At 32.8% G+C, this 20,371-nt stretch overlaps 1 protein-coding gene across 6 annotated transcripts in view; it reads right to left on the reverse strand.

Moving 5' to 3' along the window:
* PCDH11X (protocadherin 11 X-linked) overlaps positions 1 to 20,371 on the reverse strand; it is a 704,983-nt gene that overhangs the window by 203,831 nt on the left and 480,781 nt on the right. For all 6 annotated transcript variants that reach the window (XM_060137157.1, XM_060137156.1, XM_060137155.1 and 3 more), the window contains one exon: positions 5,403 to 5,601. In XM_060137157.1, the coding sequence (XP_059993140.1) occupies positions 5,403 to 5,601 (199 nt within the window). The remainder of the gene's footprint in view (positions 1 to 5,402; positions 5,602 to 20,371) is intronic.

A 20,371-nucleotide genomic window follows, 5' to 3' on the forward strand; every position in this document is an offset into this window, starting at 1 on the left:
AAATTACAAAAAGTAGCTGCTTACCAACATTAGTGACTCTTCTAGTTTAGAACATGATAAACATTAAATCTTGGTTTAGGACATTAAGCTATTGCTTAAAAGGCTTAAATCTCAGTTGTCTCATTTGCATAATGAGGGAGTTGGACTAAATGGCATTAAGGTCCCTTAGAGCTCTGAAATTCAAAGACTATATAAATGGCAACATCTGAACATGTACATTTTGCGATTTTAATAGTTACAAAATTATGACACTAGAAGGGACATTAGAGATCAGTATAATCCCCTTATTTTTTAGCTAAGGAAAAGAAGATTCAGTAGGTTAAAATGCCTGTCCAAGGCCACATAGCTAATTAATTGCAGTGCCTGAATTAGAACCCTATAATATGCAAAATAATGGCCTAAATGAGTTGATGTACTGTGGTCTGTGGTAAAAATATTTCATGGATAGTGATTACAAAATGAAGTATTACAATAAAACTATTAGTCAACATCCAAATTTTTTAAAAGTATGATTTACATAGATACCTCAAAGTAATATTTAAAATCATCTGTTTTCTCATTGCTTTTGAGAACTATACATATTACAGAAGAAATTTCTGACAAAAAATATACTTTTAAAGGTTAATTTCATATATACTACTTAGAAGAACTTTTTTATGTAACCTACACATTTTTTCCAATATAAGATTGATAAAGTGCCAGATGATCGTGTACTTTATTTTTATTTTAGTGGAACTGGGACAAAAATTACTAAGATTATTGATTAAAATGGGGAAAAATTGGTTCAGCAAACACTGTCACTTCTATTCTCTACTGGGAATCTTCAACATTTGATAAAGATGTAAATTAACAAATTGCAGAAATCATGGTAAGATAGATCATCTATAATTATTCATTATTTAATGATTTCCTTGATATACTTACTAGTTGTCGAGTGTTCTGTTGATGCAAGCAGTTATGAGACTTGCAAGTTACTGTACAATTTAAAAGTGTCATGGGGACAAAATATATTGCTATAGTGCTTCTCATTCATTAAAATTTATAAATTATTTTAAGACAAGAAATTGGTATATGGCTAATACTACTAAATAGTCCAAGTCACCCCAAAGTTGCATCTTGCATGACTGATTGTATTATCTTTCAAAGAACTACAAAAAAGAACACATGGCAAACATTCTTGTCTTATAGGCAAAGTGAGAAGTAAGAGTAAGATAAAAAAAAGCAGAAGAAAGACAGAAGGTCATAAAAAGAACTGCCTCATGGCTCATAAATAACAGAAATATAAATGTCAAATGAACTTTATTATGTGGTATAGGTAGCCTAATAAAAATTTAGACACAAAGGAAGGCTTATTGTGAAGAGAAGGCCACATATTCTCTGCCACTGAAGGTGGTTTTTTAAGCTTACTGACATTCTAGACCTTATGGCATTGGCTTTCAATTGGCAGCTTGTGCCAAGCTTCTAGTGCTTGTCATTTTCAAACAGAAAAGACAAGATCAGAGATTGCTTTACTTAGAGTGGCCTGCTTTTGACTGATAAAACTCTATCTAATCCATATTAGATTTAAGATACTAAAGATACACTCATCTTAAAGGCTGTCACCCAAATGGAATCCTGTAAATGTCTTCAAGTTTCCAACTTCAGAGGTATACTTTTCATCTTGATCCATGACTTTTGTGACTCTTTTTTTTTTTTTAGATTATCTCTAGTATAAATCCTTCATTGACTTCACAAAGCCTAGATACGCCAAATGAGATGTCACTTTTTGATTGCTTTGTATGGTGATTGCATTTCCTGTATAGGAAAGTTAGATATGATAGGATGGTGCAGTAGGATTTGTTTCACCCATTTTCTTATTAAGATATATATTTTAACTTTCGTAAGTATGAAAAGAAAAAAATTGAGTTTTTGAAAGCATGTCAATTTAAGTGATAAAATTAATACAAATTACAGAGCATCTGCCACTAGATCACTATTTATATCTGCCTAAGCTCATTTAGTATACAACTACTATCAGTGTGCCTTATTCATTCCCAAGCAATGGCAGACAGCTGAACTCTTGGGTGGAACCATTCTTTCTAATCTATTTATATACACTATTATTTATATAACACACCAGGGACTAAAATAAGCTGGTAGGCACAGACAGTATTCATGACTGCAATGATTTCCCTGTGAGAATCAATAAAAGTGACTTATTTGATATTATTGTTAGCTTAAAAAATATTACTCTATGTGAAGGATTTTTTTTTTATTTCAATAGATGGATAAAGCTGAATGTTGTTGTCTATTGTCAAGGCAATGAAAATTAGCAGACATTTGTTTTATACCTTCAGAATCCAGGAGCACTGAGCTCAGTCCCTTCTTCCAGGTGGGACAGAACAAATACAATTGATAGTTGATAATGTCACTCCTTAGAAATACTGATTGGTTTATCTTTCGAAATCTGTGACTTCAGGTTTGTTGAGCTGATTTAAATTATTTATTTATTTTACTTTTCCCTCCCTGGACTGACACTACTATACAGGCTAAGAATGAACACAGTTTAGGAAACTATCTTTCAAATACATAGCCAGCTGAGACAGAATTGGCCTGGGTGGATAATTAACCTTTAAAAGCAGCATAACTTTTCTTTCTCAGTTTGAATGCATTTCCTGTTTGTTTCACATAACAATATTAACAAAATGATGCCATTCACTTTTTTTTTTTTTTTTTTTTTTTTTTTTGCGGTACACTGGCTTCTCCCTGTTGTGGCCTCTCCCGTTGCGGAGCACAGGCTCGGGACGCGCAGACTCAGTGGCCATGACTCACAGGCACAGCCGCTCCGTGGCATGTGAGATCTTCTCGGACTGGGGAACGAACCCGTGTCCCCTGCATCTGCAGGCGGACTCTCAACCACTGCGCCACCAGGGAAGCCCAGCCATTCACTTTTCTTTCTGTTGTGGTATGGGAATTGATGTGTAGCTTTGCTCAAAAATGCATTTAAAAAAATATCGGAGGATTTAAGAAGTCAAACTTGGCAACAAACAAAAGTACCTAATTAACATTTATATGGGTAACATTTGCTGAATTATAGATTTAGATGATTTTCTGTGACATCTTTTGGAAAAGTAACGGCTACTGGCCCCTTAAATATATATACCATTATTATTATTCTTTCTAACAAACTGAATGGTATTTTCTCATTGAATTTTTCGGATGAATAATTAACACAATACTAGTATATCAAATTTGCCTGAAAAAATGTTTCCTGTACCGCAAAAAAAAATTAAAAAATAAAAAAAATAAATAAAGCTCTTATATTGTTACTAACACTTGCAGTTTTTTTATTGAAATACAGTTGATTTATAGTATTATGTTAGTTTCAGGTATATACTTGCACTCTTAACTACTAATAAAATGTGGTCCTGTAAAGAACTCTGCATTTGAATTTTTTTTTTTTTTCGATACGCGGGCCTCTCACTGTTGTGGCCGCTCCCGTTGCGGAGCACAGGCTCTGGATGCTCAGGCTCAGTGGCCATGGCCCACGGGCCCAGGAGCTCTGCGGCATGTGGGACCTTCCCAGACCGGGGCATGAACACGTGACCCCTGCATCGACAGGCAGACTCTCAACCATTGCGCCACCAGGGAAGCTCCTTAAATGTTTTATAATAGTTTCTAGCCCATACCAATTCTGCCCCTATTACTATCAATAATGTACCATCTTAGTCTCATTCGGCTTGAAAATTTATTTCAGGGTTAGATCCACACTGTGGATGCTTACTTTGAGTTTATTCTTTAATTGTTGCTATACAATCCTCTAAGAAAAGGGTTTAATAACACATCATACGCAAAGGAATCAATTCTCTCTAGTTTATAAAAATGATGCTTATTTCATCTATATATTTCTATCCGTTAACAAGGCAGAGATAGGCCTACAATTACAATAATAACTTATGAAGTAAAAAAGAACAAAGATACCTTTGCTTAATGCATATTTGTAACTTATGACCGTATTCTTATTAGAAATTGTCTCTGAGTTCATTATAGCAGAAGATATAGTCACAGTCATGTATTTCTACCAGAAGTCACTATATCATGTTATACATAAGTAAATGAAAGGTAGATTAGTATTGCATATTATGGAAGAATTTTTCATCCTCAGAATGAATGCTGATAAATTGTTTTAAGTATAAAATTAAATAAAGAGACAGATGTTTAGGACTTTCTGAATTTGGTGTCTAAATAGTCTCTAAAATGTTTATATTGAAAACACTTTTAATATCCAGTGTCTACTTTTGTAGAGAGAAAAATTTTGTTATGCTGTCATTGGTTCTGTATGCTTAGTCTCAGATTACATTCTGATCTTTAACCAATGCATTTCCCTTAGTTTTTTGAGTTTAGAAAATAGAGATTAAAATACAATGTTGGGATAAATAAATAAATAAAATACAATGATGGGGAAGCCATTTTGTTCTCAAAACTGGAGGTTTATTTAAATTATATATCCATACAATCCATAATGCTCAAAATACCTTACAAAATTTCTATTTTATATTTATTTTATATGTTATGTGGTCCCTTTTTTCTTCTTGTTTTATACCTATGACTCTTCTCTATCACATATATGCTCTTTTGGACCTACACAGATTTATGTACATAAAACATACCTGAGGCAACTTATAATTCTTCAAATATAAGAATCTTCTGAGATATGTATAATCTTACCAAATTTTGTATTTCCCAAAATTATGAGGAAGTAGTGATGTTCAAGATACATGTTCAAGATAATAAATTTAATGAACTCTATTTAGTATCAACTTCATGATCCTTTTCAAGAGTTCAACATCTTTGGATTGTGCAAAATATATCCTTTAATACCTTCAGTCTGGAGACCAAATCTAAATGTTTTTCTAAATAGTAACATGGCTTAAGGCATGTGGTTTCAATACATTATTGAAAACCTCAGACCAATTCTTCTACCTTGGAGTCAGGATCTCTTATTTCCTCAAAAAAGAATTAATTGTTTATGATTCTTATCTCTATTAAAGATTAAAAATAAAATCTAGAAAATACTTTATATGAATTATAAAAAATATTTTATCTGTACAGAAATAAATGAATAAAATAATCTGGCTGATTATATACATATAAATACATATGTATGTATAGGTAAATGGAAAACTCTATGTCTAAACAAAATGACTATTCAAATTTCATAGTAAATTTCAAAGTAGATGTGATCACATATTTCAAAAATGATAAACTGCTGCATATATGCCTTCCACCTAATTCTGTGTTTTTACTTTTTGAAAATGTGTTACTAACATAATTAAATGGCCAATGTTATTATGGCTGCAGTTGTTTGATTTTCAAACACAGTAAGCCCATTTATACTGCAGGACTAGAGAGGTATCACTTACTGGATTCAGGATCAGAGTTGCCATCCCCTTCAGTGCGGTTGTTGGGTGCAGCATGATCAAAGTACTCCTCCTGAGGATAGCCAAGGGGCAGGGCATGGGATGTGCTGGGAAGGCTGCCTGTATCATGGTCTCCTAGTCCATCATCACTGCTGCTTTCCTGAGAGCCTTCTGGTAGGTGAAATGTGACACGCCGCTGGGACTGAAAAAGACAGAAAATTACAGGGTTTCAGCTATGATCTGAATAATTGCTTAATACATCCAATTTAGAAAATGTATTATTTCAGCTATCTAGTGAAGTCACATTAATATTATCTTGAGTTGTGAACGATTTCAGGCTTTTGTGAACAGTCAGCTCTGTGTTCAAACCTGCTTTACCTGGCAGCAGAATTGCTTTTATTATATTTTTTTTAACAGGGCATATCCAGTTGCAGAATAAAAGTTAACTTGTTCTAAAGCAAGAGGCTGTCACCCATATTGACATTTGAGCACATTGGATATTCTGATCATCATTTGAACATGGATTTATTTAACTATAATTTGACAAGATTTCATTTTTTGAATAATAAACTTGAATAAATATAATGAAATTTTACTGTTATATCTGTAAGATTCTGGTGGGCAGAAACAGTAAATAATAATACAAATTTATTCAATCATGTAGGCTTACAAATTAAAATTACAAATCATCTTTTCAAAGAATCTTAAGGGCAAGATTTTGAATTGGAATTCATTTAAATCAATTCTACACTCTAAACAATAAAAATAATTACTTGGTATGGATAACAGTTGATAATTATAAAAGTAAACTACAGGGATCATCTCATAGTAATTATAGCAGAATATAAAAAACTTATACATGCCAATATATAAAGATGAAGGATTTGGTTCATGACATCCAATAGTGTGGTAACTCCACCAGATGTAGCAGTAATTTTGTTTGAGGTATTGCTACATGTAGTAGCTAGTCTCTGAAGATAGCCCTGACAATGGACCTCACATCTTGGTATTCAGACCCTTATGTAGTCTTCTACCACAATGAATATGGAGAGGCCCTGTGTAACCAAATCTCACAGTTTTTGCCTTGCTCCCTTAGAATACTCATTCAGGAAAATCAGCTAAGTTGAAAGTAGTCTGACTACTTGGAGACTGCCATACAGTGAGGAAGTTCAAGCTTCCCATGTGGAAAAACTCCATAAAAAGAAAGTATAATACAATACCCAGAGAGGCCCAGCTGCTCCAACCACTCGAGATTAGTGCTAAATATGTATGTAAAGAATCCATTCTGGACATTATAGCTTATGGTCTCCTTTGAGCCATCCATCCCAGCCATCTCCAGATATTTGAGCCGTTCCATTTGAGATACCAATCACTGTAGAGCAGAGATAGCAATCTCTGCTGTGCACTACCTAAATTCCTGACTTAAAAAATGTTAAGTACAATTGATTTTTGTTTTATGCTCCAAAGATTAAGGATAGTTTGCTATGTAACAATAGATCAACCAAAACATTTAACTACTAGTAGCATGAAAGATGCAATTTAGAGATAATTATTTAAGGAATTTATACATATCAAAGGGTACATGTAATTAGGCACTAGAAATTTCCATGACGGAGTGCATATACTTTCACAGGTTCAGGCTTGACAGTCAGCCATTTCTTCAGATGTTGGTATTGCTGTAGACTGTATGTTTGTGTCCTCTCAGAATTCATATGTTGAAACCTAATCCTCAACATAATAGCATTTGGAGGTGGGGTCTTTGGGAAGTGATTAGGTTATGAGGATGGAGCCCTCATTAATGAGATTAGTGTCCTTATAAAAGCAGCCCAAGAGACCTCCCTCTCCCCTTCTGCCATGTGAGGACACAGTGAGCTAATTTTGTCTGTCCAGCAAAGCTGCATTTGACTGTTCTCTCTCTAAGAAGCCATAAGCTCATTTAGTTATAGGTTAAACCCCATTTAATTCCAAAAATTACTTATAGTTGTGAATATATTTTCAGCCACTTCAAGTAAGATATAAGCATTTATGCTCACAAAACTTTTAAAAATTCAAGAACTGGAAAAACAGTATTTAAAAATGCCTGAAACATTGTATTGTAGACATTTATCAACAGTCAGTTATTATATGTAACTTAAAGTCAAAATAATACTTAACACATAAATTTAAAAGTCATTGTATATAAAATAAGCCAGTTAAGCATGAGACTAATTTACAGTTGTTCCACTACAATGCATAACTGTTAAGAGGTATTTTAATTTTCTATTAAGACATAAGTCAGATATTTCAAGTATTTTTATCATTTAGCTTTTTTTAAAGTATTAGACCTAGATAATAGAATCTATATATAGGAAAATAATTACTGCTGACAAAAATAAATGAATCTAGAATTTAACATGTGCTAGTTAAGCATGGAATCATATACCCTAACAGAATTAAAATTGCCAGTGAATAAAAGGTAAAGGTCTATCAAATGATAAAAGTAGGGCCTATATATATATTACTTCCAGATGTAAGAGAAATGGAGTTTTGTGTTCAATTGCTTATCTACACAGAAAAGACGAAGGCAATTTAAGTCAAAAAGATATCCCATCCTATGACACCTGTAACTAGTAACAACTAAAATCCCTTGCAAAGGAATGCCCTAGAGTGAATCTGTAATTAGCCAGGTCACGTATTGACCCCCAACTCTTCTGATACTCATAAATTGAATCCCCTTAAGGGTACATAAGAGGGAATAAATGGGTTGGTAAGGACTCCCTTTAGTGAACACAACTGTTTTTTGTCCTTTCCTGAATGCCCGTAAAACACCACAAGCACCAGCATCCTGTTCCTGAAATGCAGTTCTTATATGTGACATTATTACGTATACACCTTTGAGATTTCAGTCATATTAATAAACTCTCTTGTCTATATTAACTTTAACAAATATCAGAATGCTTCAAGTGGAAACCAAGGTATGTTGTTTGGTCATTAATGGCTCTATATCATTTTAAAATAGTCTGAAGTTCAACTGCATACTGAGGATTTGATTTCTTTCTCAATTCACAGTTTCAAAGTTTACAGTCTAAAGCATTTTTTTTACCTATTTCTATAATCTATAGAAGGCATTCAAATATCATTGATTAAATGTAATATTCTATTTCTTTATTCAGTGAATTCACAAGAGGCTGTTTATTGGCACATGGGTGATTAACTAGGTTGTCCATCATTTTACAAAATCTCCATGAAATAGTTCCTTAGATGAAATTGTTAGAATTTAATTTTTAAGGAATTGTTTCAAAAGGCTTCTGAAAATTTAATTTTTAATGGGAAAAGAACAGCTAACTATTTTTTCCTAGGGTTACTTTAATAATTCCTACTTAAACTTGCATTTTGCAATTTGTGACACTTCTAGATAGAACTGAACATAAAATAATTATATGAACTTAACAATTTATGAATCCTTTGTAGTAAATTTTGGCAATCTGGTTTAACTCATTTACCCTTTACTTTTTAATGGATGAATCCCTAATCTCTGATGGCACTTTTCTGCTCAGATTCATAATATGGACGTATTCAAGATACAGAGGTATTTTTCTTATCCAGTATATTTAGAAATATTAACTATTTCATGAAAATCATTCCTTAGGTCTCTCAAAGAGAAGACTAAATAATTCCCTTTTTTCAAGTGTTGACGATGATTACTGTGCAATATAAAAGAGCTATTACGTTAATGACCATGTCATAATTTGTCTGTCTGCTACTCTTCTAGGAAGCTGTGGCATTCAAATTAAAGCAATCTATTGATTGCAATGGTGCCTTTACGGGATGGAAACAAATCCTGGATTATTCATGAATAAATGTCTGTACTGAAAGTCTAGTTATTTTTCTGCCAGTAAGAGAAAAGTCGACAGACAGCCTCTCCCTATAATCTACATGCCTTCTTTTTACCTCAAATTAATCAAAATTCCAAAATGTATGAATGCTCAGAAATAATATCGGTGTTACCTAGATGAATCATTTACAGGCAAACTATCAAATTCCCAACATTCTTGTGTCCATTATACCTCATGAAGGCATAATTCCATACTAAATATCAGGTGAATATTGTTACATTTCCATAACATGATGTAAGTGGCATTTTAGAAAGGTTAATCGGGAAGCAAAGAGGCTGCATACAGATAGGCCAGCCTATGAATCTCATTATTGAATGCTTGAGTATCATGTTTTAGAGGGCTCATTAGAATTACCTGTCAAAGTTTTCAAACTAATCATACATCCTTGCATTCCCCCTGACTCCAATTCTAATATACCTTGACCCAGTCTACCTTAGATTCACTGCCAACACCAGGAACTCTGATTAGAAAGGGTAATCATAGATAGGGTTATTATTTTTTAAAGATTACCATATGCAAGAGTGTTTTTGATTCATATATAAAACATTTTTGATATCAAACTAACACATTTTAAGCTTCTGAGCTCCCCTATTCTATAATAATCAACAGCTTCATTCTGAATGTCAGAGGTAATCTGCATTTTCCCATGGGTCCTGTCTCTTTGCAAAAGAATTTATAATTACTCAATATATTATAAAGTTAAATGTGAAAATAGTTAGAAATTCAACTTGAAATTTTCACCAGCATTACATGGTCAGCACATATATCTCACTTGCAGCTCATAATTCCCAGTGTAAAAACTCCCAGATGACATATTTTATAGTAGTCCTTTATTATTTGACCCTATACTTATAGTTATAAAGCCTCCTGCGTTTCCAACTCAAGTCATCTTGCAGGATATATCAGTTCACCTGATTGTTTTTTCAGGGTTCCATTTCATAAAATTTGAAAGGTCTGTATAATTTCTCATTTTCCCTTTCACATTATGTTCCTGAAATGTTTACCCTTCAAGGCTTTTATTTTTTTAATACCATAACTTATTACTAGCATATGCAGGAAGTTCTTCATGATCTTCTCCAGAATCAGATCTTCTCTTAGCTCTATTTTGCCATGATTATTTTTCATGGCACTTGGTCATTTTTAAAATTTTATTTTATTTATTTAATTTTTGGCAATTGTCAGACATATTCATTTGATAGAAGACTACATGGCATTTCTTGAGGGCATCTTTCCTTGAGTCATGAATCATTTCAGCTTAATCAAAATGGAAATAATCTATTTGTAGATAGGTACTATGATGAATTGTTAAATTGGCAATTGAGTTTTGTGAATTTGAATCTACAGAAACTACAATTGTGTGACTAACAATGAAAATAGAACAAAACTGAAAACCTAACATGCTTTGAAACTGGCATGTGTACAAAAATTAAAACCAGATATTAAAATTGAAACCAGGCCATTGCAATGGTCTCTAAGACAAAACCCAAGTATCAATTTTAAAAAATAGATGAAACATTTCTACATTGTTTTTGGTGCTAACCACATGTAGATTTAGTGACTTACATTTAAATATATAAATCATCATAGGACCTTCATTGTCCAAAAGCAGTTATCTGGTAACCTCAAACTATTCAAAAAACAGTCATTCAAGGAAGTAAGAAAGATAAAAAAAAAAAAAGGCATGTGAATTGCTAAAATATTTAACAGGTAAGTTCATGCTAAGAATCATGTCTGCCTTACTCTGCTTTTTTATTTGAGTTTAACATCTTTGATTATTTGGTTCTCCAGCTCAAAATGTAATAGAACTCTTGGTAGCTGCTGGAAATAAAAACATTGACAGAAGGAGAAATTTCCACCAATTATTACTATATCTGTCTTCTGTAGCTATATAGAATAAGTGTGATTCTTGTACATGACAAGGCTTCCAGTGTTTGAAGATAGTTAAGCCTCATCTACTAATATTCCTATTCCAAGCTAAAATCTCCAACTTAATTTGGCATCTGTAGAGGAGCAGAATTTGCCACCCTGAAATATGTCTCTTTGGCATATTAATTTTTTTAAGCTGGTTCTTTTCAAAGCAGTAGACACGGGAAAAACTGAAAACCAAGTAGGAGTTACCCTTTTATAAGAAACATTTACATTTGTAAGGGAAATCTCCATTTGTAAGGGTGTGTCCCTCCCTGTACCTGAAGATTTAGAAACTCTTATTAATGGAGAATTCAATGGCTTAAATTTGCATAACAACCTTACTCTTGTTTACTGTGCTGTGCTTGGTCATCTCCCATTACTGCCTCTCCCATCCAACATCCTCTTTTGTCTTTAGCTGGAGATGGTATTTAAGGTAAGGGCTGCGGCCATTTTGGCAAGTTACTCAGTTCTTCTGAGTCTCTCCCATGTATACATGTTAGTAAACTTTTGTATGATTTTTCTACTGTTAGTCTACCTCATGTCAATTTTATTCTTAGACCAGCTAGAAGAACCAAGAGGGGTAAATGAAAATTTTTCCTCCCTGACACAGTATTTTCAGATCATTTACATTTTACTCTTTTCCTTTTTACCCATGTAATTTATTTATGTAATTAACAAAGTCAGACCTTAAATATTTACCACTTTATTGTTGGTGATAATGTGGGCTTAGGAGATGATGGCTTTATAGATCACATATGATACAAATAACCATTTTATTTTTCATAATATTAGTCAATATTTAATATTTTCAAGTTGTTAAATTGTTTGAAAATGTGTTTCCAAGACAGAAGCCACAAATTTTGCTTTGAGCAGTGCTTTGTCTCTGGTGTGACCTTTTATATTTGCAAAATAATTCTTCCATTGCTGTAGTTACACAACATGTCTGCTTAATTGATGCATTTTAAACAAACCAAATGTCATTCAAGCAACAGATGGTTTCTGACTTGAATTATATAGGTTGGAATCACTATGCAGTATACAGTGAAAGATGAAAAACCTGGCATTGTCATTAATTGCATAAACACTTGGAACAAAATATTCTCTTGTTTAATGTTAGTAGAAATCACAACAAGAAACTATGTGATGGTGATCAAATACCAGTTTAAAAATAAAAATGACCTAGAAAATTTTCCTAATAAAACTGAAGAGTGCACATCAGCTGGCATGGTGGTAATTTATTTATTGCATTGTACCAAACATTGGTAACCTGTTTGTTTTAGACCCTTTCAAGTGTACATAAAGCATGTTTAACTTCATCTTCTTTACCTGGTGTTCATCAGAGCACATCAAAAACAACTGCTACTAAGGTAAAATGGGTAACATCCTGGAAATATATGAGATTAGAAGACCAATATTCCCTTTGAACTCTTGTCACTCTTTAAAAAATATTTGGAGTTCTATAATTCCCATTGGTAATCAAAGAGTAAATTAAAATAGCTGCATCTTCCAGCAACAACTGTCAGTGATGGAAGGTAGCAGTAAGCAATGTAGGGTTGAATATAGTTGAGGGTGGAAGGAAGAAGAATTGCAAAGTATTAGTATCTGTAGTATTACTGTACTCTTTTATTGTGCAACTCTTTATACAGATATATTTTTCTAAAAACAGACCTCCCTCTATTTATTTTACATACAAACAAGAACACCCCTATATTCCATTTATCACACACACACACACACACACACACACACACACACAAATGGTATTAAAAATAACCTCAAAGTGATCTACAAGTTAAAAAGGTGAAAAAATTATTATGCTACTGTACCAAGAGAAAACTGATATGGCACTACCCTTTTCATTGCTTTAAAAAAGTTATATACACATATTTCTAGAATATATCTAAACTGAGGATGAAATAGAAACTAGTGAAATATTTTGTTTCCTAACCCCAAACCCTCAAATCAATCTTATGTGTTTACCTTAAATACATTATTTGGACCTATTGTAATATTACTTTTGTTGCTTTTCATTGTATTTGGGAATTAGGGAGAAAACGGCATTCAATTTTGGTAAAATTGCTAGCCAGCTAATGTAACCAGCTATTCCATGGTTTAGAAAACACTAGATGCATACAAATCACCTAGTTGATGTGTTAGTAATGCAGATTCCTAGGATCCAACCCTCAAATATTCTGATTCAGTGGGTCTAAGGTAGGACTCAGATGTTGCATTACAGAATCCTTTGACTACAATTTCAAGGGGAAAAGAAAAAAAAGAAAACAAGGAGTCCTGCTTAAATTTTCTAAATATTTTTGAATAGACAATTTGACATTTTAAAATAAATTGAGTCATTAGAATAATGGGATTCTAATGTCAGACTATAGTCTAATTAGTCATTAATTCATAATTTTTATATGAGACATTTCCTTTTGCATTCAGGAAATGTTCTTGCTCATTTTTGGTGAATGATACATATGATATACCTATGACATTATTAACATAGAGGTGACCATGGAATAAAATGATGACTGTGTGTGTGTGTATATATGTGTGAGAAACTTCACAGATATAAAATTATCTCTCTATAACTTGATCATGCTAACATGCAGTATTGTTCTGAACAAAAACAAAGATAATTCCAATGGTATTATAAGTATTAAAATGTATTTTCAGTTTATATGTATATATGAATGATAGAATAATAATACAATTTGATTTAATAAGCATTAATTATTATTTGGTGCAGTCTTTATAATACAAAATTCTGCTTTTATTGACACAGAAGACAACTTCAATGATAAAACTGTTAAAATTAAATATATGAATTTGATGCCATGGAGGAAAAAATGTTGCTGAAATATATTTGTACTTAGAAGCTCTTTAAGCTCTCTGGTGTTGAGACAACTTCATTTATAATACTCTGAACTAAATATAAGAACTCCAGGCCCAATACTGAATTTAATTAATGTTTAAATTCAATAAATCTTCCAAAATTACTTATTCTTGAAGTGCATTCTACAATTTGGTTTAAGGTACACAAATTGAAAAGATTAGATCCTACAAAATACAGTAGGTCATATTTTACAATGTTCAATGAGGAGTGTTATCTCTAGATCTCTGAAGTTCCTATGAGATTTTGAAATAATGTCTTTTAGTGCTTTCCATGCATGCCCTGACAATTCTTCAGTAAGCAATCAACACATACAATAATTATAGTTGTACTTAGAAATTATATAGACTATTTCCTTGGATGTCTGAAAGTTTTTTCTAATATTACTGATTCCCAACATTACTGATAAATGATCTGTTTTGAAAAGAATGATTTTGAACATATTTTTAAATCTTTGAGTAAAAGGTAAGTGACCCATAAGTAAATGACATAAAGGTCAGGAGTAAGAACTGGTAACACTTTAGGAAATACCATTAGGTAATAATGTTTAAATTCAGACAGAATGCTAAAGTTAAAAATATTGGAGCATTAAGTTATTGCCATAAATAAGTAAAGAGATCTCTTTTTATTTTTTTTCCAAAAAGTAATACTGAAAAGAGTTAGGCAGACCAAATACTATTTCTTTTACTGACAGGGAAACAATGTAGCAAACCCCTAAGATTTACTTCCATTTGACATCAGCCCCTGGAAAATATTTTGCTAATCAAGACATCACCTTCACTTAGCAACCACGGGCAACCAGGCAACTTAACATCCTTCACAGCTCCCTGATGGAAATATGGCACAAAAGAATTAATGTAACTCTATTGTTGAAAGATGAATTTGCCGTATATTACTGCTGCTGGATATTTTCGGTTCAATAGTTTCATGGAGCGGCAAATCTTCAAATCTGTTCAGTGTGTTTAGGTTAAGTTAGGTTAGTTTTCATGTTCCTCTAAAATAGCATATCTATGAACCTATTCAATTTTTTTTTTTTTTTTTTTTTTTTTTTTTTTGCGGTACGTGGGCCTCTCACTGTTGTGGCCTCTCCAGTTGCAGAGCACAGGCTCCGGACGCGCAGGCTCATTGGCCATGGCTCACGGGCCCAGCCGCTCCGTGGCATGTGGGACCTTCCTGGACCGGGGCACAGACCCGTATCCCCTGCATCGGCAGGCGGACTCTCAACCACTGTGCCACCAGGGAGGCCCCCTATTCAAATTTTGTTGTAGTAATAAAACAAAATAATTACACCACTTTGAGAAAATAAGACAAGTAACTTGATGGTAAAATGTTTAACTCTAAGTTTAGAAGTTGGTCACAAGAAATGGGATAAATTCAAATTAAGGAGAATTGTTCACTCACAACTGGTTTTAAAAACAAGTTGGAAAAGTCTATCTGTGGTGCATTATACAGAAGATTTTACTCTGATCTAAATGATAACCCAAAAAAATATGTTGTGATGTTTAAATTTAAAAATATGACCTCAGACATAATAGGCAAGGGGAAGACAAAACAGAGATAATCTTGAAGTTACACAAGATACACACACACACACACACACACACACACATACATACAACATGCTTTTCACAAATCCAAGTGCATCAATATGTCTTATTTTCCTTCTGGAGTTATTTTATTTATTTATTTATTTATTTATTTTATTTATTTTTGGCCTTGCCACACAGCATGTGGGATCTTAGTCCTGAGACCAGGGATTGAATCCATGCCCCCTGCAGTGGAAGCATGGAGTCTTAACCACTGGACTGCCAAGGAAGTCCCTGGAGTTATTTTAAAAATTAATTTTAACAAATATGACATATTAAAAGTCATTTAAACAAATATTGATAAGCAAAAACTTCAAACAGATTATTTTAGCTAGATACTATTTGCTATATTGTTTAAAGTAATAATAATTTAAAATAAATGTAAATTTAAGCTAATTCTCAGAAACGTACACAGAATGATACACAAGAAAGTAAACTCTATAAAATGTGCATGCTTCATATGGACACCTTATCTTTGATAAAGGTGGCAGTAATGTACAATGGAGAAAGGACAGCCTCTTCAATAAGTGGTGCTGGGAAAACTGGACAGATACATGTAAAAGTATGAGATTAGATCACTCCCTAACACCATACACAAAAATAAGCTCAAAATGGATTAAAGACCTAAATGTAAGGCCAGAAACTATCAAACTCTTAGAGGAAAACATAGGCAGAACACTCTATGACATAAATCACAGCAAGATCCTTTCTGACCCACCTCCTAGAGTAATGGAAATAAAAACAAAAATAAACAAATGGGACCTAATGAAACTTCAAAGCTTTTGCACAGCAAAGGAAACCATAAACAAGACCAAAAGACAACCCTCAGAATGGGAGAAAATATTTGCAAATGAAGCAACCGACAAAGGATTAATCTCCAAAATTTACAAGCAGCTCATGCAGCTCAATAACAAGAAAACAAACAACCCAATCCAAAAATGGGCAGAAGACCTAAATAGACATTTCTCCAAAGAAGATATACAGACTGCCAACAAACACATGAAAGAATGCTCAACATCATTAATCATTAGAGAAATGCAGATCAAAACTACAATGAGATATCATCTCACACCAGTCAGAATGGCCATCATCAAAAAATCTAGAAACAATAAATGCTGGAGAGGGTGTGGAGAAAAGGGAACACTCTTGCACTGCTGGTGGGAATGTGAATTGGTTCAGCCACTATGGAGAACAGTATGGAGGTTCCTTAAAAAACTACAAATAGAACTACCATATGACCCAGCAATCCCACTACTGGGCATATACCCTGAGAAAACCAAAATTCAAAAAGAGTCATGTACCAAAATGTTCATTGCAGCTCTATTTACAATAGCCCGGAGATGGAAACAACCTAAGTGCCCGTCATCGGATGAATGGATAAAGAAGATGTGGCACATATATACAATGGAATATTACTCAGCCATAAAAAGAAACGAAATTGAGCTATTTGTAATGAGGTGGATAGACCTAGAGTCTGTCATACAGAGTGAAGTAAGTCAGAAAGAGAAAGACAAATACCGTATGCTAACACATATATATGGAATTTAAGAAAAAAATGTCATGAAGAACCTAGGGGTAAAGCAGGAATAAAGACGCAGACCTCTTAGAGAACGGACTTGAGGTTATGGGGAGGGGGAAGGGTGAGCTGTGACAGGGCGAGAGAGAGTCATGGGCATATACACACTAACAAACGCAGTAAGGTAGATAGCTAGTGGGAAGCAGCCGCATGGCACAGGGATATTGGCTCGGTGCTTTGTGACAGCCTGGAGGGGTGGGATGGGGAGGGTGGGAGGGAGGGAGACGCAACAGGGAAGACATATGGGAACATATGTTTATGTATGACTGATTCACTTTGTTATAAAGCAGAAACTAACACACCATTGTAAAGCAATTATACCCCAATAAAGATGTTAAAAAAAATGTGCATGCTTAATTTGATATTTAATAATCCCAAATATTTAGGAGCTTTTATTTTTTAATCTCTCTTTTTAAAAATTTTGTGCTGCCATTATTTTATGAAGAAATCACATCCAAGTTTTCTCTCCCATGGATTAATATTAACATTAACAAAAATTACTAGAATACTTATAATTTCAAGATGATTACTGATAATTCAATTTGATAGCCCTTTTGGAAAATAGTTTATTTTCATACACACTTTAAATATGGATAAATATGATCTGAATCACTGCACACACATAGTGATATGAATTATCATTTTAAACATCCTATCCAATTAAATTCCAAAAGCATTTGTTAAATGTCAACAATGTACTAGATACTGTGCTAAGTGCAAGGGACAGAAACATGAATAAAATATAGTTCCTGATTATCAAAGCATCGTAGAAGTTCACACTTCATGGTGAGTTTGCTCAGATAAACTTATTATACTTGAAAACAACTCATATCCAGATAAGCCACTGAACTTTCTGTTACTCTCAAATGAGCCAACAAAAGTTCATTTTCCCAGAGAATCATTCTTTAGTCAAACAAGTTAAATCAATTATCAAACTAGAAAGGTAGTATATTATGAAGTTTACATACCTAATAGACATTTCTTAAGGTGGAAAAAAAAAGGACTTCTAATTGATACTCTAAAGTATTAATAAAAGTCTTTCTGATTGTTACAATCTTAGAATTCAATATCTGGAGACAGTGAGTGCTCTCTGGGAGACAAGGGATAAACCATCTTTGGATAAAACAGAAAGATTAAGATAAGTGACTTGTGCTATGGAAATCTAAGGCCGTAATCTCAGGGCTGGTAGTGGGGGGGAATGGACAAAATGTGACTTTATAAATCAATTGATAATAATCTTCAGAAATTTAGAATTTGGTACATGTATTTTAAAACAATTGAATTTATTTGATTTTTTAAATTTATATAAAATAAAAATAGGAATATGTACAGTTCTGTGATTCATTTCAGAAGAAAAAAAATTACAAATATAAAAATGAGGCTTTGAAAATCCAACAGATGGAAGAAATGTTCACATATTGAGGTATAGGGAAGTCATTCTGGCTTATACATAATTTAACTTAAACTTTATGCTGAATAAAACTGCCTGTTTGTGGCCTATCAAACATACAGTGCACATCTGCTTTAACCATTAAAGAAAATAATGCATTTAAAAATGATTATTTGAATAAATTCAAATTATTTTTTCTCCCCCATAGCAGCATGAAGTTTGCATCATTTAAACCAGTATTTCTCAGTACTTGGTCTAGGAATAGTGGGGGTGGTGGTGGTGAGTGACAAGGTCAAATTAAATATTCAAATTAGTTGGTCCCATCACAGACCTATTGAATCAGAATCTCAGGTGTCATGGTCTAGAAATCGGCATTTTTACCTGCACCCTTCATGATTCTTATGTTCACTAAATTTTGAGTGCCGCTAATTTTAAGCACTGACTATGGATAAATTATTAAAAACTATATTATTAATTGAACATTCATTTTCAGCTAATTGAAGAAAAATAGAAGGGAGAAAATTCCAAGCACTTAGATGTGATTGTAATTTTTTTTTTAATTTACACCATAACAATATTTATTAACTAGATTGATCAAAATAGTTATTGAATACTTAGATATTGTTTCTACCACATTGAAAATGCATAATATAAATCAAGAAACCTAATATGGTCAATACAAACCAGAAGAATCAGATGTTCATATAGCTGTATCTAATTCTCCCAATAATCCACTCATTTAAGATTAATTCAAATCTCTCATAGTGTATCTCTCTTCTAAAGTAGTTGTGCCCACTGAAAGTTATGATTTCATGACATAGACACAAGGTGCACATTAGGGGAACTGAAGAACAAATATACACCTAATGTACTTCTGTTACATTAACAAGAAATGGAAAGCATGATACCAGTGATGTTCTATACAATTTCAAGAGTAGTTTCTTAAAATCTCTCTTCTATTCTTATAGATTATTTATTGATTATTTGTGTTGACAGATTAATGGGATAAATATTACCTCAATAGAGCTGATAGCAGGTAGAATTTATTTCTTGTAAATAAATGCAAGTGGCAACTGCTTCACCAAAAAGAAAAAAAAGTTTTATTTCAAAACACACTCACACACACACACACACAAACACACACATCCTTAGGATTTAAAATCTAGAATAAAAAATCAAATGAATCAAAACACCTCATTATTAACCTTTGAAAATGAAATGACAATAGATAAGTCAAAGTTACATTAGAAATTCCAGAAGAGTTAGATATTTATCTCTGAAATTACTTAGTCAACTAGTATACATAGAAATGTATGCTATTTATTTAAAGTTAAATGTAAATGTATTTTACCTTTATGTGTATATATATATATATATATATATATATATATATGCAGTCATACATACTAACCGTGAAAGCATTCATATACAAATAAATGGAAATAAATATCAATAAATGAACTCTATAGAGCTCTAAGAAGACTATACTAGGCAAAAGGTTTATATGTCTTATGTAGATTTTCTAGGTTATCTTGCAACATAATAGAAACTAGTGAAAATACATTACCAGTTAACTCTGATTAATACTATGGAAATATGGTTTCTTTAAAAAGATTATTATGTTTAGAATTAAAATTCCCTTAAATCTCTTTAACAAATATGCACAACATTCCTAGGATATTAGAACACCAGAACTGAACTTAAGAAATATTTTGGGTCCATACATTTTTTTGAAGGTTCTCAATTA

The sequence above is a fragment of the Lagenorhynchus albirostris genome, chromosome X, assembly GCF_949774975.1.
Source record: "Lagenorhynchus albirostris chromosome X, mLagAlb1.1, whole genome shotgun sequence".
In the NCBI taxonomy this organism is placed as follows: domain Eukaryota; kingdom Metazoa; phylum Chordata; class Mammalia; order Artiodactyla; family Delphinidae; genus Lagenorhynchus; species Lagenorhynchus albirostris.